Raw genomic sequence first — 27,312 nt, forward strand, 5'->3', positions numbered from 1 at the left:
AAAACGAGCCTTCGAATGAAAAATAACAAGCGCGGCGCAGAGTGTATGCGTCAATACCGCGTCTATGCTACGTCATCACTACGTAATCACTGTGCGACTGGATCTAAAAAAAATTTTTTTTAATTTATCATTTAACAACACTGAACATTTTGAGATAAACAAACACTACCACAGACAATAAAGTAAAAAAAAAAAAAACTACATAAATGTGGAAACATACAACGTACGTATATATATATATATATATAATGAAATAGAATTAAAATAAAATAAACTTGTATGAAAAAGGAAAGGGGAACAAAAAATACTTTTAAATGCGTATAAATCTAATACTGTTAATACTAATAAATTATTGAGTGAATAGATGGATAATTATGACTAAAATGGAGGAACTAAATAAGAAAGTACAGATGGCGGATGGAAGAAAAAATAAATGTGTAAAACAAAGCAAACAATTCCCATTAGGACTCTTAAATAAACCGACTTTCAATGCAAGAACCGAGACTCTGCACTTAAGATTTTACAAATTTACTTTTTAAGTATTTGGAAAAAAAACAACATTTTATATATAAGGAATAACACATGTATATGTACATGTACACAGGAATATCTACATTCCTTTCCATTTTCTGTTGAGACATAAACCAACACAAGAGACACAAAATACAAAATTACTCATTGTGGTTTATTCATTTTTAATCTTATGTATCTTACATACAAATTTTACATTGGGAAACTGACATTTTTTTTATTTTGTTTTATTTTTGTATAACACCCCAAACTCAAATAATCATAATGTACAATCTGAGCCCTTTCTCTTCGTCACAGCCCACATCTGTTAAACCTGGTTGGCAGAGGAGAAAGCTTGTGCATCTACAAACTGCACAGTGAACCATTTAAAACTAGTGTGAAAGTTCCGCTGTTGCTTATGTAGACAAAGAGCAAATCTGGTGGTTTCTTCTTCTTCAGAAAAAAAGCCAAAGGGACAAAATGTACAGGAGAGTGCTTTATAACAAAGCCAGCATTTGTTTTTTTACAGAAAACCAAAATGTCAGCCACAGTCCCAGTAAAGATATACAAAATAATAACACTTTATGATCGACAGTGTGAACACACCGTCTCCACACACTACAGTAAATATGCTTACAGAGGTGAGTGGCATGCATCTTCCTTTTCGTTGTGTAAAACAAGGTTATTTTTCAACGACTGCCACAGCAAATCCAGTACACCTCATGCACATTAAGAATGTACACAGTATCAAAAACATCACATTGGCAGGCAGCTACTTAAGAGCAACTGATGATCCTCGAGTAACCAACAGAACACTCCTATCTATAGTCAAAGTGCTTTTCTTTTTTTGTTTTTATTAACTATATAGATGTACAAAAACTAATGGAAAATGCATCAAAGTATGAAACATTCAACGGGCACCTAATGAAGGCAGAGGAATTTTCTGCATCACCCCACCACCACTTCAGTTCAACAGCGTGGGAGCCACTGCCACTTTGACAGAATTGAACAGCCTTGGCGACCCCTAATGTTCTCGCCATAGCTCAGCTGAGAGGACGTTTGTTTGAGAGCGTGCAATGCTGAAAACAAAAGCAGGGAGGGAAAACTGAAGACTCGTGTAAACCGACTATTTTAATGACTGACGAGGTTCAGAACACCTGAAACTGCAGCCCTGGTCTTGAATTTCTGGTGAGGGTGAATTGAGCAGTGTTACTTCAGTGGGAACACAATCCTACTGAGTGTTTGGACTTCTTTTTTTTATAATTACCTCAAATTATTATGATTACAGCTTATCAGAATATGTTAGGATTATGGTCCCACAGGGACTGGAGGGGGGAATGTGAATTTCTCTTCAATATACTTTTTTTTAATTCTTTCAAAAAAGGCAAATCAGATTTTAACTATTGAAACAAACTTATCATGTACAAAACTTAAAAATTCCCCTCAGCATTTACTAAATAAATAGGTTAGGCAGAATCAGTCTGAGCTTCCTCTGACAGAATTTTCCCCGTCAGCATTGTTTTGCTGAAGGACATCTGTGACGGAGTTTGGCATGTGCGAAGGGTAAAACTAAGAAAAGTGACTGTCAGTGTCAGGCTGTTTTTGGAATTTGAGCAACAAGGCCAGTGTCCAAAGTCAACCTTTCCTTATTTTAGACACCAGAGACTGGGGCTTTGCAATATAAACCTGAAATCCAAAGGCAATGAACCAAAAGGCAACAGCTCAAAGGGGAAAAAAAAGCTGCTGACTGGTAAAAAAAGAGGGGGCCAAAAACAAAGCCCTAAACAAAAACTAGGCTGAGAACCAAGCTTGTAAACTTTCCTATTGTTCTCCAAATGGCAGAACACAACTGAAATTCAGAGGGATCTACCAGTTGAGTCTTTAACCGTCTCAACGCATACTACATCTGAGGTTTGTGATGATTTCCTGCCAGAAATCACAAAAAGCTACCTATCTCCACCCATCAAGTGTGCAGACTCACTGTTTCACATCAGGCTTTGTTGGAAATATACCAGTCAAAAGGCTGTTGTGGGGGAACTGGAAATCTCATGATGTGATGATGAAAGGCAAACTCTCACACAGCACCTTAAATCATGTATAAAGCCGTCCTACTTATGTCGACAGCTGTGCTGCTCTCTGTGTCAAAGCTGGGGGAAAGCAAGACATGTGGGCAGTGAGACACTACCTGAGATACAGGACGCCCTCATTTCACAGCTCTGCCTCCATTTCAGACACAGACTCTTTGCGCTTAGGCAATGCAGCCAACATCCATGTGAATGGCTGTTGGATTAAATCAGAAAAAGGCTAAAGGAGTTAATACTCTCTGCCTTCCAGAGGTATATGGGTGGAGGGACCCCAGAAATCCATGCTGGGGTGTCACTCTCCTATGTTTGCTCAAATCAACCGACTACAGATCACCCCTTGGCCTTTGAGCTTCAGATCTGATGAATATAACAGAGCGACTGCATCTAAGGACAGCGCAGGGAAACGATGTGCGACTGCTGTGCTTCTGTAATCAAATCCTTAAAAGAGGTCTCCCGGGGCTGGCCTTGATGGTCATGTAGTATAAAATCGTCATGGAAGTTTTTCTCATGAAGGTAACAAACGTATTCAGGCCATGTTGACTTGTTCTCTCCAGATGTTTCTTCATAAGCTGCGTCCCATAATGATGATGTCTTTGGGAAATCCCTCCATTTTGGCAACTTCAAAGCATCCCAGCTTACCATAGAAGTCCAACATTCTCTTATCGGTCTGACGGACCTCACAGAACGCACCATGAGAACCTGGAATTGTACACAGAAATCAAGTCAGACCAATCAGATCCTGTTATTAATAATAACATTAATATGGTGCATCTGTAAGTAGTCAAAAATAGCACTGAACAAACATTGCTACAACTCCACCACCTACCATTAGCTTTTAGAGAAGACAGGAGACATCCCATCATGCTCTTGGCCACACTGGGGTCAGTCACCTTGGCGTGAATGTCAACCTTGATGAGAGAGGGGAAGTTGGAGAGAAAAGATTCTGGAAGACCCTCCTCCTCTTCATGGAAACTCAGCATCATCTTCTACAGCGACAACACAAAAACAATTCATCATTAGCAGACCAAGTATATGCCACACGATGATAGATATTACTAATTTGAAGAGAGTTGCACCGAGATCCTACCTCAGCCTCGGTGAGGTCCTTCTCACAGTCGGGTTTGTGGTATTTCTCTTGCATGAAGGGAATCCAGTTCAACTCGCACGTCTTGATGAAGGGCTTGACGTCCACAGTCCCGAGAGCATAACCACAGATCCCGTCATCGTCCTCGAGCACAAACCCATAGTCTGAGCTCAGCGTCAGGAGACCGCCCACCAACCTGCGAAAGAACGAGCAGTAAGGATACTGGTGTTGTGCCCTCCATGGAAGAAACCATAGTTCAGTTGCAAACAAACATTTTTACCTGTCTCCGATGAGGTTGGGATCATCATCAGGGAAAATTAAATCCTCCATTCCCTCACAGTACATTTCTTTACATATTGTGTAAACGGCAACCTATAAAACAGAGTACAGCGGTTGATGCGGCAGATGAACACACATGGCACCCTGTAACATTTATCCCAAGACTCGATATGACACAGTATTTACATTCAACACACATATTTGCTGCAAAACAGCAGTCAGGGTTATTAGTATTGTGAGAAACAGCATTCCCTGCTGCAACTAGGTCAGATCTGCAACTAGCCAACGTCATTTCAGCATCCATACATTCGTTAACATTAATATGCAGAAACTGTTGGCAATAACCAAAAAAAAAAGACCTCAGCTCTTGTAAAGAGGTGCAAAAACATCTTACCTCATCTTTGGGAAAGTATGGCCGTATGGAATAGATTTTGGAGGTTGGCATTGAAGGTGGAGGCTGGTAGAAAAGATCGTTTGCCCCATCTATTGGCAACAACCTCTGTGGGTAGCAAACAAAACAGCCTTAGTTACCCTGAGACCAGGCGGTGTGTCACTTTCGCTGACAGCCTCACTGTGCATTTGCTACAGCTGAACCACTGTCAAACCAAAAGGAACTAAAAGGAGATAGAAATGTCCTTTTTCATGACTCGTAATGAAAACCAATTACATAAACTGATGTTCCTGATGATCCGACAGTGAGTAACTGGAGCAAACATTGCAACTTTCTCAGTTTTGCTTAAGGAACGTAGCACAACAAGCACGCACATATTTGCTTTTCAAGGGTGGTATTTTGGTCTGACTAAGGTTTTACTGGCTGAAGGAGATGCTTCTTTTCCTTTTATGAGGCATCGCAATATTTCGCTGCGCAGGACCCTCCTGTTGAGAAAAATAATGATGCTGGCGCAGAGAGACAGAGAGAACTCCAGGAAAAAACCAAAGAGTAAAATAAAAATGTGAGCTGACTGAGTCATTCAACAGCATATGAATTGCTATTGTGACTCTTGGCTAGTCTCTGCGGATGGAGACACTACTTTGAGGATGGAGAGCTGTGTTTGATCATGGAGTTTTCCCACTGTAAACATGCTTGCGTACTCGCTGGCGCTTGCGATGCTTGAGCGTGCGCTTGCAAAGGGGCTGGCTTGGTAATTTGTGCGCTGTGCTTTCCTGCAAAGAAATGAGATGTCATGAAAATAAAACCTAGCCATGCTCGCTTGCGCCGCGTGCGCTAGGGAAAAGCAGCATCTCCTTGGACAGTTGCTGAAAAAAACTAAAAAAAAATAATCAGTCAAAGATTGCCATGCCAAACATGGGCTGAAACCCGTTTGGCCAGGATGGGTTTCAGGTCAGTCATTCCCCTCACACTGAGTGACAATTTGAAAAAATAACACATCAGAACCCTTTGAAGAAAATTGAAGGGGATGGAATCAATATTAATGAAGCCTGACCCAATCTAATTGGCTCACCTTTGACAGACCAAAGCCCTTAATACCTTCGCACATGTTACCATTGTCCTTTTTTGCTCACAACACTCTTTTTTCCATTTGATTGCTGTAATTTCAGTGCATTAGATACCTGGAACTCTCCTGCTAGACCTCCCCTAAAGGCCCAGGGCTCTTGGTCTTCTCTAAGGAATTGTGCTGAGGACTGACTACGACACCCTGTTAGGAGCAGAGCCAAGCGGACATTGTTACCACAAGATGGGGCTCTCTGACACAGATGATGGGAGTGGGGAGACGGGGAGGAAGGGGATCATATGTATCTAATAGCATAGTCCACGTAAATAGATGTACTGTTTTTTAATTAATAAAGCATAACAGTACTGTTTTTTAATTAATAAAACATAACCGGAACTAATTTTGGAAGTGATTAATTATATTAGGAGGAAATATTTTCTGATTAAATGGGGCTCAAGCAACTAAAGCTTACGTGTCTGCAAGACGGAATCAAGTACATGATATTGAGTTGTTTTTTTTACGGTCAATGTAACTACACACAGTGCTTCACAAAACACTGTACGGGGACAAGTCTTCAGAAATAAGTTCTCTGAGCCAGTGGTGCGTACGTAAGCTCTCCAAACACGGACGACGGAACAGAATTGAGTGCAGTTTGGCCCCTTTGTGTTTCAATGAGGGTAATACTTTGCTGATAAGATGACAGACTTCATAAATATTTTACTGACCCACACTGCCTATGGACTACAAAGGTAAGCTTCAGCTGCCATCACCCCACTGAGCTCAGCACTCGTGTGAAGTCACATTCTCATCTTATCTGCCTCGTCACACGGCCGAATCGTCACACCAGGGAGAGGGAGCGAGAGCGACGGGAAGCGTGAGCAGTTTCCCCAGAGTTAAAAAGCCTCTCAGCTTTCTGTTAAAAGCCACAGTCAGGCAAACCACAGACACGGTAGGTGGTGGCAGCAATTAAGAAGTACTTAATAAAGCACTCGGGGCAGTTGTGTAGTTTGTACAAAGCAACGTCGCTGCCGAGAAAGTCTAACCCTGGTTGACGAGTCCTGCCATGTGACCAGACAAATGCAGCGCGCGGGCACAATAACTGCATTGCATATGAAGCTTATCCTGAACACTAATACAATTCCTCTGATGAGATGACTCAAACTCAGCAGGCAGATGCACCCATGGGAAGGAACTCTGAACTTGCTTACCCCTGCCCCAAACAGAACATGAACAACACAAACTTCTTATCGGACCTTGGCACGAGCAGTTCTGAAGGAACTCTTGCTCTTGCATCGTCCAAATGACACTGATCCTCACTACACAGCCACAAATACTGCACGTCACGGTGTAGTAAGAGGATCATGAGCTGTGGTTAAATTTCAAAGCAAAGTATAAGTTCCCTTGAGTAGGTGCATACCCTGCTGGTTTGAGCCATTTTTTATGGGCCTACTGACAGAAACAAAAACACAAGTTAGAGAGAAGCTGCCAAAGGGAGAAATTGTGGGAGTTAACACTTCAAAGCTAAATCGCCGCCCTGAATGTGACTTCATCTGCAGAGCTGCTTCCTTTCCTCCTAAATCAATCGTTTAAATTTGCGCTACCTAATTTGCGACAAACAATTAAACTGATCAATTTTGAACTTGAAGACAGAAACGACGCCTGCACTGTGCATACATCGGCCACTGTCGATCCAATAGCAGTAGAAACTTGTACTGAGGATTCTTCCATCTGTACATAGTGAAGGGAGAAAACAGTAGAAAATAGTTATTAGTAAGTGTTTGCAGTTCAATAACCAGGGAGGCTGTGACTAAGTGCCGGCTGCACAGCTTATAATTAGGGGAAAACATTGGGACTGGTGTAAACACCTCCGAATTGCAACAACTGAAGTCAACAGTTATTAAGACGATTCAACAATAACTGTTTTTATACACTCCTTTTCCACTATGTTGACAAGTGGTGAGAGTGATTCCCTGATATATTTATGCAGTAGTATGGATCTTGGATGTGGTTTTGCCAGTGTGGCTGTGCTGCCTGCTGTGTACTGTGGGCAACAGTCCTCAGCTTTACCATATAGCCGGACAGGACAGAAACCTGCGAATGAAATTGGATTATAGGGAGTAACCTACAGGCCATGCTGGTGCTTCACACTATTTAAAACAACACTCCGAGGCAGGTGGAGATGTTTTAATCACAGAGCTGAATATCACTCAAACTGTATCACAGTGCACCATCTCAAAAGATTGAATGAGAGGAAGATGAAGAGAGAAGGGGAGAGAGAGAGAGAGAGAGAGAGAGAGAGAGAGAGAGAGAGAGAGAGAGAGAGAGAGAGAGAGAGAGAGAGAGATAGAGAATCCTGGCTGAGGCTGACGAATCCCACCCTAATACAGATTGAGAAATGATTCAGAGAGTTTAAAATTGAAGTTTCTTGAATTATGTCTGAATATTTTGTGCTCAAATCGGCTGTTAAAAATCAGTTAGTGATTCAGACATGTGAGTCACTTTATGCACCAGAATGGCCTTGTACAGTCAACTTGCTCTCCAAGCTCGCGTGCGCGCTAGGACATGGAGGAGGAGTCGGGGACGTCCCCCTGGTGCCCATCCCCACAGACAGAGAGATGGAAGCAAGTTTGTCTGTGTGGGAATGCAGCAGTGATGTTACTGGATACACAGCAAGCAGCAGCAACCCTGCTGGGACATTTGCCACCGAGACCCAGATTACAGAACGCTAAGATGGAGCAGCTTACTGCGGGATAAATAAGTACGATGCTGGGCAGTGCAAGCGGCATTCAGTCAGTAAAAAAATAAAAATCAAATAAAAATAAAAATTCAACATGTATGAAACAAGAGCAATTCACAGAATCATCATAAGTGGTGCTGGCAGATAATCATCTGAGCTAAGATATTAACAATGAGGACTATTACTCTGTTGGCAACTAGGAGCCATATTTCTCTTAAGTCTTTGATCAGTAAAGCTATCATCTGTTAAGCAGACAATTAAGCATGAGTGTATTATGTATTATAAAAGCACTGGACTGTGTCATAATCCATGCATCTACGCAACTGATCACAAAAGTGATTTTTCTGTATATTATGTGAATTCTCTTTAAATATGTGTACATTTTAAAAGTTGTGAAAGTCAGGATTTCCAGACTCGATCTAGTCTGATTATTATGATATTCTGCCGTTACTGTGCGCTAAGAGGAAGCGACGTATAATTCCCTGTATACATACCTAGCCACTGGACAAAAGACTTGACCATAGAGATGATGCTCTTGATGTCCCAGATGTAAGTATAGAGGTCGTACAGGATGGTGCGGTTGGCTGAATTGGACAGTCGCGTGAACATCTGGATGACAGAGCAGCACATCTCCTCAAACTTCTCCGCTCTTAGTTGCCATTCTGCTACCTGCCACCACGTAGATGAATAAATTGATTAAGGAACAGCACTCAATCTTTTTATATTGCAAAAGTATTTTCTTTAAAACAAACATTTAGAAAGTTGTTATTTACAACTATGAAAGTTTTATTCAAATGTCTCAGTATACCGTAGTCATTTTGACAAGACATAAAACAGTTTTATTATTTTCTAAGCCCGCACTTCTCTGACTGTAATGAGCAAGAGAAGGCTGATGGTTTAGTAAGGGAAGCAAAGAACAATCATGTCATAACCACACCACCCAATGGGCAGTATGGGTAGTACACATCCACCATTTTGTTTTCAGCAACACTGTAACATACTAACCCACCTTTTCGGTTTCCTCTCCCTTGCAGTTGACACTGACGACGCTGCTGTTTGCACGTAGCCAGTTGAACTCCTTTAACATCTGCACGGCTTTGGGTCCATGTTCATAAGGCAAGTAGAAGAGCTCTGCGAGCAGGCTCAGGTCCTCGAGAGTGAGAGGCTCGGCTGTGAACAGGGTCTTCTCGTCGGGCCCGGGCAAAAAAAAATCCTGAGGGCACAAATAAGCAAAGATGAAAACTATGCAAATTTCGAATGGTTTCATCTACAATTTCAGGCATTAGGGAAACAAAGAAAGCCACATATGTTTGCTGCACCTGTTTGAGCAGATCATCTGTCTGCATGGGGGCGATATCACTCCCACAGTCTTCCTGGAGAGACTCTTCAGGGGACTTTAACTCTGCAAGACTCTCTTTGTCTGTATCCATGGGCTTCAGGTCCTCGGTCAAAAGTGGACCAACATCCTTCTCCTCTGGGTCAGCTTCAACTTCCGGCTCTGGCTCATCCTGCTTCTCAACCACCATCTCCATTGGCTCCTCTTCTGAATCCTTCTTCTCCGCCTCCACCTCCACCTAGACAGGTGCACATAAAAAGCACACTTAAAATTCTCTTCCCCAAACTAAAAACTTAATGACAAAACACCCCCAAAGAGAAAGCCTGATTCCTAGTCTAAACATGTAGGACTTTATAGTTCTTACTTAGGTCATAAAGCTCACCTCTTCTACCTCCTGAGGTATTTTTACCATGGGATGTGAGAGTGGATCCAGACAGAGAGGTGGCATAGCAGGTGACATGATGGGCTGTTGGAACACAGTTGTGACTGTGGTGGAGGAGCAAAGAGAGGGAGCAGCCATGGACGACACATCTACGACTGTGCTTTTGGCACCACTCTGAGGCACCTGACGGCCTGAAAGACAATACCATTTCACTGCATCGTATTTTTGTTTGCATTTGATCATTAAAACTGAATCATTTTGGTGTGTGGACAAAACAAGACATTCGAGAACATCGTCATATCAAACATTGACGAACACTGATCAACATTTTTTAACATTTTCTGGACCAAACGATTTACCAAGAAAATAATCGACATATTATTCGATTGCGAAAACAATCGTTAGTTACAGCTCTAAACAATATGGTACATTAATGGCACTGCTCGTACTGTTGTATTGATGAGGCACACCAAATTCGCCCAGCCATTCGGAGAGAGCCAGTTTCAGAGCAAGCTGTGGGCTGTAGAGCATGTCCGTCTCCAGTTCTTCATCACTGCCCTCATTCTCTAATTTGATCTGGATGGACACCGTGCTGTCCTCGCCATCCGCTGGTAAAGGAAAATATGGAGAATCAAACCACGGGTAAGAATAAACTCCTATAGAGACAGATGGTCCACACTGTTCCCATGCCAACATTTTACAGAAGAGCACAATCATAGCAATATACTTACTCATGACCACATCCTTGCGCACACCGTTCATATTAGACTTGTACCATGTGGCCAGCGTGTGTATCGCAACAAAGTTGGACTCAAACTCGCAGTTTGGATTGGTGAGTACTCCCTTCAGTCTAGGGATGAGCTCTGTAGAGCGGCCCTTGTATGGACCCAAGAAAAGCCTCTTCTGGTCGTAATCATTGGCATGAATATTGTCCCAGATCACGGGGGCCCTTTTCAAGATTTTTGACACCTCCTCGATTGATTCCACGGTAATATCTTGGGAAACAACCTTGGGACCTTGAGAAAATAAAACATATTCCAGTTAATCATTTGATTTATTCTTCATTGTGAATGGCTTTCTTTGACATTTGCAATCGTTAAATGTCAATAATTAGAGTACAACAGAACTTATCATTGGAAGGCTATGATGCCACTATGTGTACAATAAACAATGGTGACTGAACCTTGGTGCATCATGTTTAAGAAGGAGCCAATACATTGTTGAAAAACAGTTTAGTTACTTTGAGTGGAATTACTGCAATGCAGAAAAATTAGATGTAGGGAGAAGGTGTTTGTAACCATTTAATTGATTGAGGCAGACATGAGTTAGGTTCGTGTTTTAGGAAATCAAAGCAGTACCTGTGGAATCTTTTCAACAAATGGGTATAAATAGTTTAATCAGACTAACCTGTCCACAGCACATCAATGCCAGGCAGTAGCTTCTCTCCCACTGTATGAAGGTAGGGAGACTGAGCGACATTTGGGAAACAGAAGGTTCCACAGTACTCTGCAATTCAAGGGCACAACAATGAATAAATAAACCAGATCAGTGAAAATAAAACTCAAGACAGCATGAAATGTGCAAATGATTGTGGAATCGCAGAGCTGACCTACCTGTGGGACAGAAAAGGAAGGTTTCAGGCTCTCCTAGGTACTGGTAGATTTCATTGGTAATGGAAACCTGAGCGTGTGCGAATGAGCTGAACACTTCTTTGTCAGCAGGGCACATGTTGTGGTCAATGTCATCAAAAAGTAAGGCAAATGACTTGCAGCCAAAGTGAGTAACCTGGGAATGAACACAGACAGTGAGATGCTCTAATGATACTGCGTGTAGTATCATCGTGACACATCGCACATACAGAATGTTTGTATTACCTGATCAAGTTTCCTCTTGAGTGCAGAAACCTCTTTCTGGTTGGAAAAGGTGATGTCCAGTCCAGGGGAAATAGCATAGATAAATTCTGTCCCATGGTCCTTTGCAGCACCAATTAAAGTCATAAGTTGCTCTGGAAGACAGTTGGAGAGGTCGCTCAGCAATGTGCTCATCCAAAAGTCTTATTTTACATTCAACAGAGTTTTAAATCTTAAAATATACTGACATGTATATTTTGTATATTTTCTATTTTTTTGCCATTATTTGCCACAAAACATCTGCTCAAAATGGTCACCTGCTTCTTCCACCAAGTACAGCTCTCTCCAGAACATTCTGTGTTTGTAGTCATCTTTAGGTGCATAAAGGTATGTATTCAGTCCCCATTTCTGCTGCCTGGTAAATGAAATGTTAAACAAATTAAATACAGCACCCAGATTTTTAACATACATAATGTCAGCATTATATAATGTATAGTCTCATAGATCATACCTCCTGAACAACTCTTTCCTCTGCTCCATTGTCCATGGTCGACCATAAAAGCCTGCATCAGCAAACAGTACATTCATTTGTCATGTTGTCTGTAGTGCAGATAATCAAATGCATTTCCTGTGCTCAAGGAGCAGTTTTCCCCCCAGGTGTAGGCTGGGCTGAAAGTGCCATTAAGCATGCTATTTTTTTTAATTCTTTTTTTACATTCGTTTCTGTTTGCTAATATTGTTTTTACAGAGTGAATAACAAATACAATGTCCAGGTTAAGTGCATATGTATTTATAACGTGTCCACAATTAGTGTGCAGCGATATGTATGTGCAGCGCTCTGCTGGACAGAAAAGGAACTGCTGATATAAGTACATCTTTGTACATCTTTTCAAATGAATAATTCAGCACAAAGGGCAGCAGCAAATGTATATGCAATAATAATAACAGGGGTCAAATTCAGGATACATTAGCATAACAACACCGGCAATACAAGGTGACAATTGTGCATTTTTCATTAGCAAAAGCAGTCGTTTAATTCCACATAAACGCTTATTTCGATGGCATGGCAAAAATCAATTTGTACCTAATAAAACTAGTACTATAATAATAATAATAATATAGCCATGTGTCCAACTGGTTTCATTAATCCCAGTCGTCTTTTGCTGCATCTTTTCGATGCCATTTTCAGAAATATGTATGCAGACACCAGGTAGATCAATTATATATTCTAAACTTACCTTCAACGACTCCACTGATGAATTTTCTGTGGTCCGTCGACTCGATACCAATACCGGACTCCTCCACCGGGCCAGGGGCCTCAGCACAAGGCTCTCCGGAGACTGGGCTGGGGCTCGGCTCTCCGTCAACAAGAGGGGCGTCCAGCGTATTCTCTTTCTGAACCATAACTATCGGTATGAACCCACCGAACTCAGAATAATGCACCGGGCAAAAATATATTGATTTTTTTTAACGTGACGTTTCGAGGGGAATTCACCAAACAAATCCCAGAGGAAACGAATCGCGTCACAGTCCGTCGGCGTCAGCTAGCATACGGTATTAGCAAATCTATCAAAACTGTTCAACCTTTAGCTCCCGCTGCAACCGGATGTCGTAGACGTTGCAATCATGTGGTGGAAGGCATGATTTGTTTGCATTAGCGTGTGTAGGAAAATCACACATATGCTCGTTTTCACCCGATCATTTCCCCCTCAGTCTACGGTAGATTTGCCGTAGTTTTCAGTCGTTTCTTCCTGTTTACACCGAGTGCGCATGCGCCAAGGACTAGCTTAAACCAGTCAAAACTAGTTCTGGGTGACAAAACACTGCAAAGATGTTCACGAGGCGAAGAGATAGATGAAACCTAACATCACCACCAACAACTTTGATATCGAAAACATGTTGATGACATCACATAAAGATAAAAAGGACAAGTCTTGGAGCCTCTTCATTCATATATTATGCTTCAGGTATTATTTCCACAATTTTTGAATACCCTTTTTTTTAAACGCAAATTGCAACATGTCATTTAAAGGTCCAGTGTGTTGACAAAGTAAGCCTGCTCCCACACTACAGGGTTTTCAAATCAGACGATTTTCAGGGAGGAGAATCCAGGAATTTGAGATCTCACAGAAATTCAGGTGATTTAACGTAAAGCTGTCGGCGTTGTCAGTTGTGTGCGCGCGATGTTTTTGTCCTGAGAAAAAGAACCAGTGTATAAGTCATCATGGCTGTGAGTAACAGTTCTAAACAGGGCCGGCCCAAGCCTCCATGGGGCCCTAAGCAAAATGTGTTTCGGGGGCCCTCTGTTACTGCCAATAATAATGACTATTGATCATTCACACACCTACTATACTAAAGGTATTCTACTTATTCTACTCTGTCATAAATACCAATACACTTGTAAAACTAAATGTGAGAACCTTTTGTTGCATGGAAGCAGACACCAGATTTGCAAACTTACAGAAAATTCTTTCAATTAATATTTGGCAAACTCAGCAACTCCCCCTACTGGCGACACAGAGAATCAATACATAAAACCAAACATCCATCCATCCATGACAATATTAAGACATTAATATGTTAAAAAACACAGCATTAATTAAAATAAATAAATATCAAACAAATACTTAAATAATAATGTAAATCAACACAGGCACCCAGAACAAGGTAATAAAAATGGTTTATAAATAAAATATAAAGTTAAATAATCACAACTATGTAAAAACTGTGAAAAAGCTTTGGTAAAAATGGGGAGAAATATTCTATATAAACTACAACAATCCAAACTTTTTTTTTTGTTAATTGCTCTTGGGGGCCCTCTAGTGGTCACAGGGCCCTAAGCAGCGGCTTAGTTCGCTCATGCTTTGGGCCGGCCCTGGTTCTAAACAAAAGTATGCAACATACATTTCCCGGTCAACTCGCTCTCATTGGTTATTGCGGGGTTCTACTCACATTCAGTCATAAATATCAAACATGTTTAATACTTACAATTTGAAATTCCAAAGGGAAGACTCCTATGCGTCCTCTGGCCACCTCTGTAAAGCAAGGCCCTTGACAAAAGGGTCGCTGGTGCCAATCCCAGCTGATACAAACGTACTTCGGGATGGTATATTTAATTTCGCTTTAATATACTCTCCATGCACACTGAGCCTTCAAATACAAATAAAGAAAGACATTTGTACAAAATGCTTTGATTATGTTACAAAGTGTTAGCATTAAAATAAAGTTGAGTAAATACTAATTTTTTGAATTCCTTGCAACACAAGTTAGGTAACACACAGGCTGTTAGCCATTGTTCACATTAACATTTGTAAATATGAATGTGATTTGTCCAAATCATATTCATATTTACACAAATGTCTTGCATATTTATGTCTCTCATGTCCACATGACTGTCCTCTAAAGACCTCTTTTAGTTAAATATCTCAGTGGCTTTCTAATATCTTGAAAAGCCAGTCCAAATATGGAATGCAGTTTATGTCCAACACATGGATGTATTATAAGGACTGGATAGAGCACCGCCCCCTCTGCCTTGGAGACAATTTTGTCATGGTGGCCACTTTGGGTACTGCAACAAAAAAAATACTAATTGTACCAAAAAATTATCACAATATTAGTAAAAGAGACGCCTGTAAAAGTGTCCACAAGACACCTCGAGACGTGGGCATAGGTTTTTATATATCTTTATATACTATATTTTCAATTAATGGATTTCATATTTGTAAAACCTTCCTAAAGGCCATAAAAAGTCCAGAAAAATATTATTTCCCAGAGTGACGTCACAGCTGCGTACGAGCACAGCAAAGCGCGGTCATGTGGCGTCTGTCTCGGGAACAGCGCTACTGTCAGTAAACCGTGCGATTTATGAAAAATGTGATTAAATGAAGGCAAATTTCGCATGCTCCTAATAATATGGTCATGTTAGAGTCTGCAGGTAGAATTTAATATTTTATGATTATTATATCAACCCTATAGACAGTAATTATAACGATAAGTTAGCTTTATTTGTAAACCACCTCTACAAAAACACAAAGCATAGCAATGAGACCAAATAAATCATATTCATGGTTTATCTTCAATGAAATTGTTTTTCTTTTTAATCATTAAAGTACTTAATGTTGTCATTATTTTCTCAGACAATAACAAATACCTGTGACAACAAAAATTGTGGACAATGAAATTGTGATATTAAACACCTCTATGTGAGGCTTATATAAACACCCAATAAATGTAAAAAATGTTCCCTACTGTACCCTTTAAATATATGAATCAACTCCCTCAGAAATGTCAATGAATAGACAGGTGTATTGTGTGATAGATGTTAATTGCCTAATCTGTTTTTAATGTACAATCAACAAAATATCCAACAAAAATAAAATATCAAATTGAATTTAAAAAAACTAGATCTCAAAATGATGCACTGTCAGAGGTTGCCCTCATTATGAGGTAAAATAAAACCTAATTACTTAATTCATAAGAACGTGCAGTCAAAAATAAAGGCATCCATCATCATTTTGACACAACATGGAAAGCAGTGAAATGATTCATATTTAATTTAAAAGAAAGACCACAAATACATTTCAGTTATTTATTTTAGTTTGTAGTACATTGAAATGCATTACATTCTTTAGCAAGATATAGGGAGCTCCATCTCTCTTATTTTGCCCCTTTTAAAAACATTTCTCTCCATACAATTCAAGCTTGATTTTATATTTAAATAAAATGTTTAAAAAAATGATTTAATTTCACTTATTTTTTTTGGACTTCTTTTACTACTTTAATTATAAATCTTCACTTCAATAGAAGGTGTTAGCTTGCAGAAAACAAAAAAACCTCAAAACAAACAAAAACTAATGCAACAACTTAAATGTAAAGACAGTGTTGCAGGTGAGGAGCCGGTTCTTGGCTCTGAGGTAAGTGTCAGCTGCTTCCTGTCGCAGGGCCTCCTGTTACCTCTTCTGATTCTGCTTGGCCTGCTTCAGTAAAGTGTCAAAGTCTAGTGCATGAAACTTGCCGTTCACAGGCGATGTATCGTACCCTCTGTTTGAATCTGAAAAGAGGAGGACACAAAGTTGGCATCAGAAAAGGGACATGGATATTTTGGTACATGCAGCATCTGGCTTAAAATCAAAGTAGAGTTAAGTGAAAAACTAATGCTCCACCCACCCCAAAATGATCCAGTGTGTAAATGTTTATAATAAGCTTTTTCTACATTTACTTTAACCCCTTTCATGTGAGTGTACAGTGAAATATGATTATTACTGGTTAGGTTATTAAAACCTTCACATAATCAAAATCAATAGAGAGAACATGACCCAATACTGTTTAATGGTAGCTACAAGCACTGCTGTGCAAACAACTATATGGGGATAAAAACACCACTCATGATCATCTTTTTCAAACGGCTACCATTTTTCCATCTGCCAAGTTTTGGAATTATTGGCAGCACTTCAAAGTACAGTGGCTCTCCATTGCTTTTTGCTTGTGGCCAATGCACTGCATCAGGATGAAGTGCAGCCAATATCATTTATTTTCTAAGAAAGCGCACCGGTTCTTCTGGAATAGCGTAACATAACACTGGAGCGTTTGTTGCATCTGTCGTTTTAAAGCCATTCCTACCCAAGTCGGCATAGTTGGACTTGCAGAACTGTCTCCTTCCACCGAAACACAGATCGAACGGCAGCTCATCCGGCTTGCGCAACTTGCTGCCATTTTCGATGGCCCTGAAAGCATCTTTTGTATCATAATAAGTGATGAAGCCATAGTTGTCCCTGTATGGGAGGAAAAACAACACATCAGCCTGCATTCATCTTGTGAAAGTCAGAACACTAATGCAGTTGGAGCTGTGACTTGCTTTTAAAAGGGCAACCTGGGGGGTGTAACCAGAAGGCCCCAGTTATGAACAAGCCTCACTTTGCTTTAGCACTGTAGCTTGGCCTAGGAGGTCATGGACAAGACCAATAAGGTTCAAAGACAGTGCAATTTAGACACATTATAAACACAATTCTAATTTAAACCCAATTTCTTGTTGTTTTTGTACTTACCCATGGTCTCTAAAGTGCAGGGTGCAGTCCTCAATTTCGCCATAAAAGGAGAAGCGCTCTTTAAGTTCTTTTTGGGTCATGGTACCTCGAATACGACCCACATACACCACCCGACGCTCCTCCTGAGAGAAGAGAGTTGTCGATCAGATGACGCCCATTACAGTGATTTAATATACTCAAAGACTTATGTAAACAGTAAAATGACTTACAATTGCCTTTTCCTTGCGTCTCTTGATCTGTTCCACACACGTATGTGCATTCTGACCATAACCAGGTCTATATGAGGGACTGAGGAAGAGATTAATATGATGAGTGTTTTTTTTTTTTTACGTGTCAAAGTGCTTGCAAAACACAAGCAAAATGACTGTAGTACCTGCGCCATGCTCTGCTTCTCCACTGTGCTGATCTGTCAGGGGAACGAGAGTGCGACCTCGAGCCACTCCATGAGCCAGAGTGAGACGAGGAATATGAATACCTCCTCCGCCTGGGAGGGGAACGGGACATGGATGAAGAGGACCGAGACGAGGAACGGGATGAGGAATGGGATGAGGAACGGGATGAGGAGCTGGAACTGCTCTCAGAGTGACGGGGGCGATACCTGAAGAAGAGGAAGAAATTCAAGTGAGGAAAAGGGGGGAAAATCTAAAATAAGATGCTGCATGAAGCAAATGTTCGACAGCGGGCCACACCTTTTATTGGATGGAGCCGGTGATCTAGACCGTGAACTAGAAGAATGGGAGTCCGAGTCTGAACTGCTGGACATAGGGCTGGGAGAATGGTGCGATCTCCTCCTCTTTCTGGAACGACCTCCAGTCCTCTCTTTGGGGCTCGATGCGGGGCTGGGTGTGCGGGAGGCAGCGTGTCGACGGAAGACCCTCTCAAAGGGTCCTCTCCTGGGGCTCTCTACTTTCTCAGTGGACTCGGTCTCCTGTCGATCAGGAGAAGCGTCAGGAGTTTCCAGGACATAGCTGTGATCTAGGGCATCTGGCGCTTTGGTGGCTACTGCAGCATTTGTGGTAGATGGGACAGGCACCTGTGTGGTGGTTGTAGTGGATTGATTGATAGGTTTAATAGTGATGAAAGATTGTTGTTTGACATTCCAGCGTCTGCCTGGCTCTCCAGGAGAAGTGCCTTTATTGGGTAGGCAATAGTCATGATCCATGCATGCCAGGCTGGGGTCCACAGGGGCACAGACAGGAGTGGGTTTACTGCGGGACCTGAACGAGGGCAGTGGCCGAGCTTCTATCTGAATAACCTTGGAGGGGCTCAACTTGGCGGCCTCGGCTGCTTTGCTCTTCCCCAGCAGAGCCACAGGGACCAGAGGTTTCCACATCTGGTGAGGAGGAGTGGCTGGAGGAGTCAAAGCTGGAGCAGAGGGAAGAAGAATGTTTTTACCCAGCAAATTATCATTAGCATCTGGTTTAGCTTTAAAGCTACCATTTTAATAACCATTTGCAGCATACAAGCAACACAAGAAAAAAAAAGGACAATGATTTCACTTAATCAACTAATTACCAAGCCCAAAAAAACATGTTGAATTACCTGCAGAACTGGAGAGGTCATTAGCTCTAACACGCTCCACAATGGTTTTCTCAGGAGCCAACCTAAGACTGCAAAGTAAACACAGTAGTTTGTTAATATGTGGCTGGTGTGGCGCTCACCCCTCAGTTTGTTCTTTGGATTAGATGAGCAGCCAATTCTTGACCAAAAAAATTAAACTAGGTTAAAAAAAAAACAACAGACGTCACGTTTCTCTGCGGACGGGCAGGGTTTTTACGGTAGGTCTTGGCAAAAAAAGTGAACATATGTCACCTCAACATATGTACCCTCAATCACACAGAGCAGTTTGAGGGCTGTAGGGTAACTCACCTTGAGTTTCCTACAGCTACTGCTCTACCAGAGACCTCCGGCACACAATGCTCTTCTTTGGCTGAAGAAAGAAGGGACAGAGACACAAGTGCATCAGCACAGGGAATAACAGCAGAGAGATGGGGAAAACACCAAAAACCAATATTTAATACTGTGTATCCAACATTCAGCCATAGCTCTCTATACCCACATCTACTTCCCTTAATAATGAACCATGAAGCGCGAGGTGGGGCTTACAGAGTGGCAGCAAGGCGAGAGGTAAATGGATTTGTGGACAGGGCAACAATCCAGCAGCTGAGCAGGCAAGAGCACAAAGCAACATCTCTGCACAACTCTCATCTCTTTAAAAGGAGAGTTTCACTGGCTAAAAAGAAGACAGACGTCCCTGCTGCGTCTGTAAACACCGCTACAGGAGGATCAGTTGAGCTTCAAGTTCATGTGAACAACAGCCTCATATTTGTTGGACTATGGACTCTGATGTTGTCCTTGCATTGCTCCGTTCACTCAAAGATAAAGCGTGATTACGATTCCAATTGACCCCACTCTAAAACACATCAGTGTATTTGTGATGAGTAAAGCCCTCTCTCATTAGACACCCAGTACCTTTTGAAGTCTTTGTCAATGTTCCTTTACCCACTATTCCACTAGTGCCCACTAAAGATAGTGCTGCAATGTTATACTCCACTTCCTGACATTACCAAACCAGGGAAACTGACACTGACTGCATTTAGCCTGATACTAAACTGACCCAACTACGCTACTGGGCCAGTACAACCACCTTCAGGAATATGAACTGAATTGAGGGCTTTAAGATGAACAGTAAAAACAAGTTACCGATTACCTTGGGTTTCCTCAAACTGCTCCAACAAGCTGGTCAGATCAGCAGCTTCTATACCTGGACAGAAATCCCAATTAGTTATTCAACATAATGCAATTATTTACCCTAGAATGATTGTAAACAAACATGTTTACAGTTACACTAAAATGTAAGAATGCAGTCGTATGCTTTGATCAAATGGCTTTCAAGAAGACATCAAATACTGCCAGACTGTTATAATAACTAAATAAAGTACAGTAAAACTATTTTGAAGCTCACCTATCTCACTGGTGAAGGCCTCAATCAGCTCCTGTGTGGGGTTCTTTGCCTTTTGAGGCTTCACTGCTGTAGTGGGGTTCCGTTTTGCTTCAAGTTTGACTGGTTTTTCCTCTAAACTCCTAGAGTCTGAGGGCTGAGCAGCGATAGAAGGGCAGAGTCGGTCACCGCTGTCCACGGGCTGCTTAATGGCTGTAATGGGGCAGTTTGTTGTGGTAGCAGCAGTGACGTCAGCCACATTCTGGAGAACAACAGTGGTCTTCTGGGGGACATTGGGGGCAGGCAGAGTAGCAGCGTTTGGTTTGATCAACCCTGTAGTGGTTTTAGTACAACCTTCTGCGAGCTGTACAGACTTATGAGAGACGGGATGAGTTTGGGACCTTTCATTAACTACACAATTTCCTCCTGAAAGCGTAGGATTGCATTTGTCACCTGCCGACGACACCGACTTGCAAGCCTCATTTAAAGAAGCTGGAGAAGAACTCTGATGCACTGAAGGTACTGCTGGTTGAGCATGGTGATGCGTGGATGACTCCTTCATTGACTTAGGGACAGAAGCTACAGGTTCGGGTTTGGATGATTCAGACGTTTGGGGCTTGGGAACAGAAGTAGCAGCTGAAACTTTGCTGGATGCAGCTACCATGTAGGCCGGTGGTACCAGCAGTGCTGCAGGAGTGGGGGGTGCAGCTGGTCCTCTTGGGTGCCACGCAGGTCTGACCTCCTCCTCTTCCTTCTTAGCTGCCTGGGGGTTGGGGCGTCGAGGGTCAGGCAGGCAGGGAATTGGGGGAAGCTCTTTAGGGAGCTCTGGAAGGCTGGGCCACTTGGTGCTGTTGGTCTCCATTTTCTCTACAGGTGCTGGCTTTTTCTGTTGCCTGAGCCGCCGATACTCTGCTAGGCTGAGTGATTTAGGTTTCGGCTCTGGGACTACAGTGGCCACGGGAGGGAGGGCTTCACAAACAGGTGGTGTGAGCTGGGGTGGTGCAGGACTTTGAGCAGCTGCAAATGTCTCTGTGGACAGAGGGGCGAGGGCAGCGGAGGGGGCAGCTGATGAGTCTGCCGGCTTCTCAGGGGCTGAAATTGCCTGTTTGAGGATTTCTTCAGGCTGTTGGGAGCTCAGCGCTGTGGGCGTACAGCTACGCCGACACGTCTTTGGGCTATTTTTTAACAGCGCGGTGTCCTGCCTGGGTGACACAAATGAGGCAACTTGCACATTCATTTCAGGCGAAGGTGTTGTAGGTGCGATTCCTACTTGTGCACCACTTTGGCACATATTAATTTTCTTAGGTTTTACAGAGGAAGGAGCTTGAGATGAGGCGAGTGGGACCTTGTGTTTCTTTTCCCGTTTCCTGTCTGATGTCTTTCCAGGTTTTGTGGGAACCTTCAATTCCGTCTGTCTAACTGTGCCACTCCTAAGTACTCTACCCTCGACAGGTTTGGACTGGCATTGCTCTTTACGTTCCTTTTTCTTTTTTCTCATAGAGCGGCTTCTTTCTTTAACATCTTTTTTCCGTCTCTTTACAATCTTCTCATTTTTAACATATTCAGATCCACCTGCCGTTGCAGGGGATGTTACCTTTACTGGAGGATCAATGTCCATTGTGTTTTCATCAACAACAATGATATGCTCTGAACTATCAGAGGCCACCTCATCTGCTTCATCTATATTTTTCGGCTCAATTTCCAACAACTGCTCTTTAAGTGGCAGTGATACTGGAAGATCCATGTTGGGGATGGCTAGTATGGGTTCTCCATTTTCTCCCTGGTCCACGACCTCAAGTAAGATGCCGCCTTCAGGCAACATCTGTTCTCCCTCGTCATTTTCTAAACAAATGGCCATACAATATGGGTGCATATGCCTGACCAAGTCTCCCAAGCTAATGGAAACACCATCTTCACCTTCTTGCTCAAATGTAACAGGAAGTGGGAGGGTCTGGCCTTTCCAGTCAAACAGTTCACCGTCACAAGATAAATCATGTTCAACTGGGCTCAGGGTGAGGGAGCCATCATCTTCTTCCTCCCCATCACTCCTTTGGAGAGAGTCTCTTTGTATCCTGGGGAGACTCTGGGTGCAGACAAACAAATATACCGTCAAACTCTGAAATCTGCCTGCTCTTTTGGTTTACATACACATTAACTGCCCAGCTACCTTTCCAGTTGATATTGGTCTACTTAGCAAGTCTTTCTCTGGAGGGGAACGGGACAGACACAGCAATCTCCTGAGCTGGAGAGTGAAAGGAAAAAAGCCCAGGGATATTAATTACTTGTTCACTTTGGCGGCACATTGTACTTTTAGTTTACATTTTTCAGTTCCTTTTCTGCCCCAAGCTCAAAGGCCAGAAGAGCGATGTTGAGAGCATGGACATGTAAGACTCTTTGGAGATATATGTATGACAGCTGGGCACTAACCGGAGAGTGTTCTCTGCCCTTCTGACCCGACAACAGGTCAGAGTCAGGCAGTGTGTCAAATGGAGACAGGTTCTCATCATCCACATTGTCAAGTATCTCCGTTAGGGCAGTTAGCAGTGTGGCTTCACTGTCCTCATCAAGTCCTTTAGTCTAAATAAAAAAACAACACATGAATTGAATCAAAGCATGCAACACAGGATATACACATTATAAATATCATGTATTCTACGCTCCAATACCCTCTGTCAATGCAAAAATCGAGTCTTACCTCTATATTTGGCGTGTCTTCAAAGATTGAAAGGATCGAGGGGTCTAAGCAGTTTTGAAGGACTTCCAGAGTTTCTCCAGAGCTCAACCCAGCAGCCTAGAGACGAGAAACATGTCAGAAAAAACATATTTGCAAACAGCCAACCAGAAGTTCACAACTTTGGGGAGTAGAGATCATTTACCATAATATTAGTGGCTAGAGACGGTAAACGTATTGCTCCTAATACGACTACCATGTTACATTTATTGTTAAAACGCCTTTACTTTATTAGAAAATATATGTATTTAACACATGCGTTGCTTTCCAGATATTAGTCTAAAATGTGTTCTGCATGGTAAACACTTTTGCAAAATCTTTTATCTATTTAATGTGTCAATTAAAAACCTTTCAGTCAAGTTTCAGTCAAACACTCTAAGCCAGTGCTTCTCAAAGTGCGGCCCGGGGCCAATGAATGAATTACAGTTGATAGTTTTAATCCAGGAGCTACTAAGCTTGTTAAATGTGTATTGGACATTACTGGATACAGACCAATAAGTGTAAACTGTAGAACTGCAATTTGGTCATTAAAATAATTACAAATGGGACTTCTATCTGTTTTTTTCCCTTTCTCTTTCCTTTGACAGCCCTCAGTCGCCAAAGGAAGGTTTAGGTTGGGTATCTAAATTGGCCCTCAGGTATCAAAACTTTGAGAACCCCTGCTCTAAGCATTAAGGTCTTCAATAAAAATAAGATCAAGAAAATACAAGTTATACATTTATATTTGGGCTGCAACTACCAATTTTTTTTTAATATAATTGATTAATCTGTTGATTATTTCCTGAGTAGTCGTTCGTTCCACAAAATGTTGACATCTGTTGATCAGTGTTTCTCAAACCTGGAAATTATTATTATGAACGTCTCGTTCTGTCAACACACCAAAATAATTTAGCTTGAATGATTTATTTATTATTTGGAGCAAAGAAACCAGAACATAGTCACATTTAAAGATGGTGAAAACCCAGAAAAAGTATTTTAATTATGAGAAAAAAACCATAAACAAACCAATTAATCAATATCAAAATAAAATTATATCGATTAATTGAGTCATGGTTTCAGCCCTAATTCATACACACATTGCCTTTTTAAAAACAACTACTTCAAATACATAAGCACAATCTTTGACAATTTTTTTTTTAATATGAAACGACTTACAAACCAAAACAGCACAATAAAAGTGGTAGACACACACAGGATAACAACTTTTTAGATTTCAGGTAGCTGGATAAACTGATCCCAGGTAGGATATTTGTTACAGGAGCACAATATTTAGGCACTCGAACTGTGATATGTCGTGAAAAACAAGGGCTGACATCCAAACATCACAATAAATAGAACTACAATAAAAAAAATACAGGCATACACAACAACAACACAAAGAACGGTGTATTATAACGCAAAGATCGCCTTTTCGGAAAATACTTATTTTGGCACATTAACAGTTCATTGTGCAGTGACACACGTGTTTCCATCTGCGCAGACATGTTTGATCCTGGCCTCACCCCGTCCAAACCCTGCCCACGTGTTGCACTACAACAAACCGCAGCTGCAGCGAGGCTTTTAATTTACACTCACGACTCTAATTTTAAACAACCACAGTGTGTGAACGTCACATTTAACAAACAAACAAGGGTTTAACAAGAAAAACGCGCAACGATGTGTGAACTCTGTGGCGATAAGACGAGTGCGGAAAAGGAGTGTTTGTATCCTGCGCGTGCGCGCCGGAAGCCAACACGCGAGTCAGCGCAGCTAATGCACACGTGGGTAGTACACAGGGTTTGAATCAAGTTAGCACGCTGCTGCTGCTGCAGTGACAGTGGGCGATTTACATACATGTGAGTAACTGCAATTATGATTAAAACATAAAAACAACTTTTATTTTAAACCGAGGCTGGTCACACACTAACATTACTGCAGTGTGCTGGCACGAAGCCCGTGTGCATTAAGACCACACCAATGCAAAAACACAACGTCAAAACGCCAACAGAGGAGACGTTTAAACTAAGACATCGCAGTTTACGGCTGTGAATACACGTTGCTAGCGTTTTGCCCCGATTGCTAATGTGTATATCACGTGTACGCGACGTACTTTCACACATTTACACTGATTTTTTACTTAAAGTGAGCGACAATGCGAGTTTGTCGTACAACTGGTGCGAATGTCAGGTGGAAAACTAGTACAAATACGCAGCTGTCACTTGATTAAATGCCACGGTTTGTAATTTTTAACGAGGGAAGAAAAGGCTGCGTCGTCCGTCCACTCGGGTTTTAGCTTCACTGACTCACAACTAGACATTAACACACAACTACAAAAACGAGGTTTTGTGTTTAATGATACACACACAAACACACACGCTATAATAATGTAGTTTGCCTGTTGTACTGAAAAAAAAACATCGCGTACTTTTTAAGTTTTTAACCACCAGAGATACTATGGTGGCATCCACGTGTCACTTTTCCGTGTACACAACACGCGCTATCCATGCCCCTAGAAACACACGCTAAACCACTAACAGTGGATTCTCGCCCACGGAGATAAAACACGGCACGCGTCCTTTACCTCGTTTAGTGTGTCCAAGTGGAAAAACTCCATATTGCACGCAGTTAACGTGTCCTCGCCTGTTCCCCACCGCGCCGCCATCTTGCCGGTGTGTTACTCCCTGCCCGGACTGGTTTTAGAATGAAAAGCAGAGAGACTCGTCTCCGCGTCACACATCGAGCGAGCACGCCAAACCGGCAGTAGCAGAGAAAACGTGGTCCGGCATTCCCGGCAAAATGACGCAGAGTGACGCTCGGGGGTCGAGGGGTTACGACGTGATGACGTCTTTTTGTAGTTCTATTAGAAACTCGCGTGGAGTCGTTGCTACACTGCCCTCTGGTGGCCGACGGCAAAACACCAACCACAACCTGTCACAACAACACATAATATGCAGAGGCGATTCTAGAGTCAGTTGGGACCCTAAGCAAACATTCCCAGGGGGGGGATTAATAATAATCTGGTACCAACAAAAAATGTTTGAAATATAATGATGATAATAATAGTAATAATAATAATAATAATAATAATAATAATATGGAAAAACATTGTCATTTTGAAAATAAACAAAGTATGTGAGAATATAAATGTAAAGAACAATAAAATACTGTAAATAGCTTTTTAAAACTACATAAACTTAGTAAATAAAATACATTACACTGTAAAGAACCCACATTATAAAACAATGTAAATATATAGCACAATAAAATACTGTAAATAACTGATTTTTATTTTTTTTTAAATATACATTACACTGCAAATATGGCTGTTATACAGTATATTAGCAGTCTTGTAAAAGGGATACTTAAGTAAAAGTACAAGTATCTTGCCAGAAAATTACTTTGGTAGAAGTGGCAGAAGTCACTTTCTTTAATCTTACTTAAGTAAAAGTCTTAACGTATGTGGCATTTACTATACTTAAGTATCAGTAGTAATTTTCTGACATAGAATGTGTTTACGTTTTAGTACTTTTTAGTAAGTATTTTAAATAAGTGAGGAGTTGAGATTGAGCCATGGTAGCTCAGTGGAAGGTTGGAAGGTTGTGGGTTCTACTCTGCTAGTCTGTGTCTTTGAGCGAGACACTTAACCCCATGTTGCAGCGTATGAAAGATGGGTGAATGACGAAACTGTGTAAAGCACCACATTAAGACTAGAGAAGCGCTATATAAATATATATATGGGTGAATGTAGTCGAGTAAAAGTTGCTAGAAATGTAAATAACAAAGTAAAGCACAACAATGTGAATTTTGTACTTGTACTTTGTTGTAGATATCTGAAACTGGATTTAGGGAATATCTACAGTTCAGTTACAGATATTCCCAACTGAATTGTACATATCTATAA

General features: G+C 41.6%; 2 protein-coding genes across 2 annotated transcripts; both read right to left on the reverse strand.

The window, feature by feature from the left end:
- Positions 1-1,545: 1,545 nt before the first annotated feature.
- On the reverse strand, positions 1,546-13,158 carry oga (O-GlcNAcase). Its single transcript, XM_083897704.1, has 18 exons — positions 12,955-13,158; positions 12,228-12,279; positions 12,034-12,131; positions 11,741-11,871; positions 11,480-11,651; positions 11,274-11,372; positions 10,598-10,882; positions 10,316-10,474; positions 9,867-10,057; positions 9,468-9,722; positions 9,158-9,361; positions 8,643-8,817; positions 5,530-5,615; positions 4,352-4,456; positions 3,959-4,050; positions 3,682-3,874; positions 3,421-3,580; positions 1,546-3,293 (listed from the first exon to the last, which is right to left on the reverse strand). Exons 1-18 carry the CDS (start codon positions 13,118-13,120, stop codon positions 3,157-3,159), a joined length of 2,760 nt encoding a protein of 919 aa, XP_083753830.1. The 5' UTR covers positions 13,121-13,158; the 3' UTR covers positions 1,546-3,156.
- Positions 13,159-16,665: 3,507 nt separating this feature from the next.
- Positions 16,666-26,073, reverse strand: pprc1 (PPARG related coactivator 1; the record flags this gene model as incomplete). The annotated part of the gene is made up of 14 exons (XM_083897415.1): positions 16,666-16,766; positions 17,336-17,487; positions 17,761-17,882; positions 17,970-18,048; positions 18,134-18,358; positions 18,450-19,125; positions 19,303-19,370; positions 19,630-19,690; positions 20,471-20,524; positions 20,726-22,784; positions 22,869-22,943; positions 23,129-23,278; positions 23,397-23,492; positions 25,993-26,073. The coding sequence occupies 14 exons, from the start codon at positions 26,071-26,073 to the stop codon at positions 16,666-16,668; spliced, it is 3,999 nt and encodes a 1,332-aa protein (XP_083753541.1).
- Positions 26,074-27,312: the final 1,239 nt, after the last annotated feature.

This window comes from Microchirus variegatus, assembly GCF_963457635.1.
Source record: "Microchirus variegatus genome assembly, chromosome: 11".
In the NCBI taxonomy this organism is placed as follows: Eukaryota; Metazoa; Chordata; class Actinopteri; order Pleuronectiformes; family Soleidae; genus Microchirus; species Microchirus variegatus.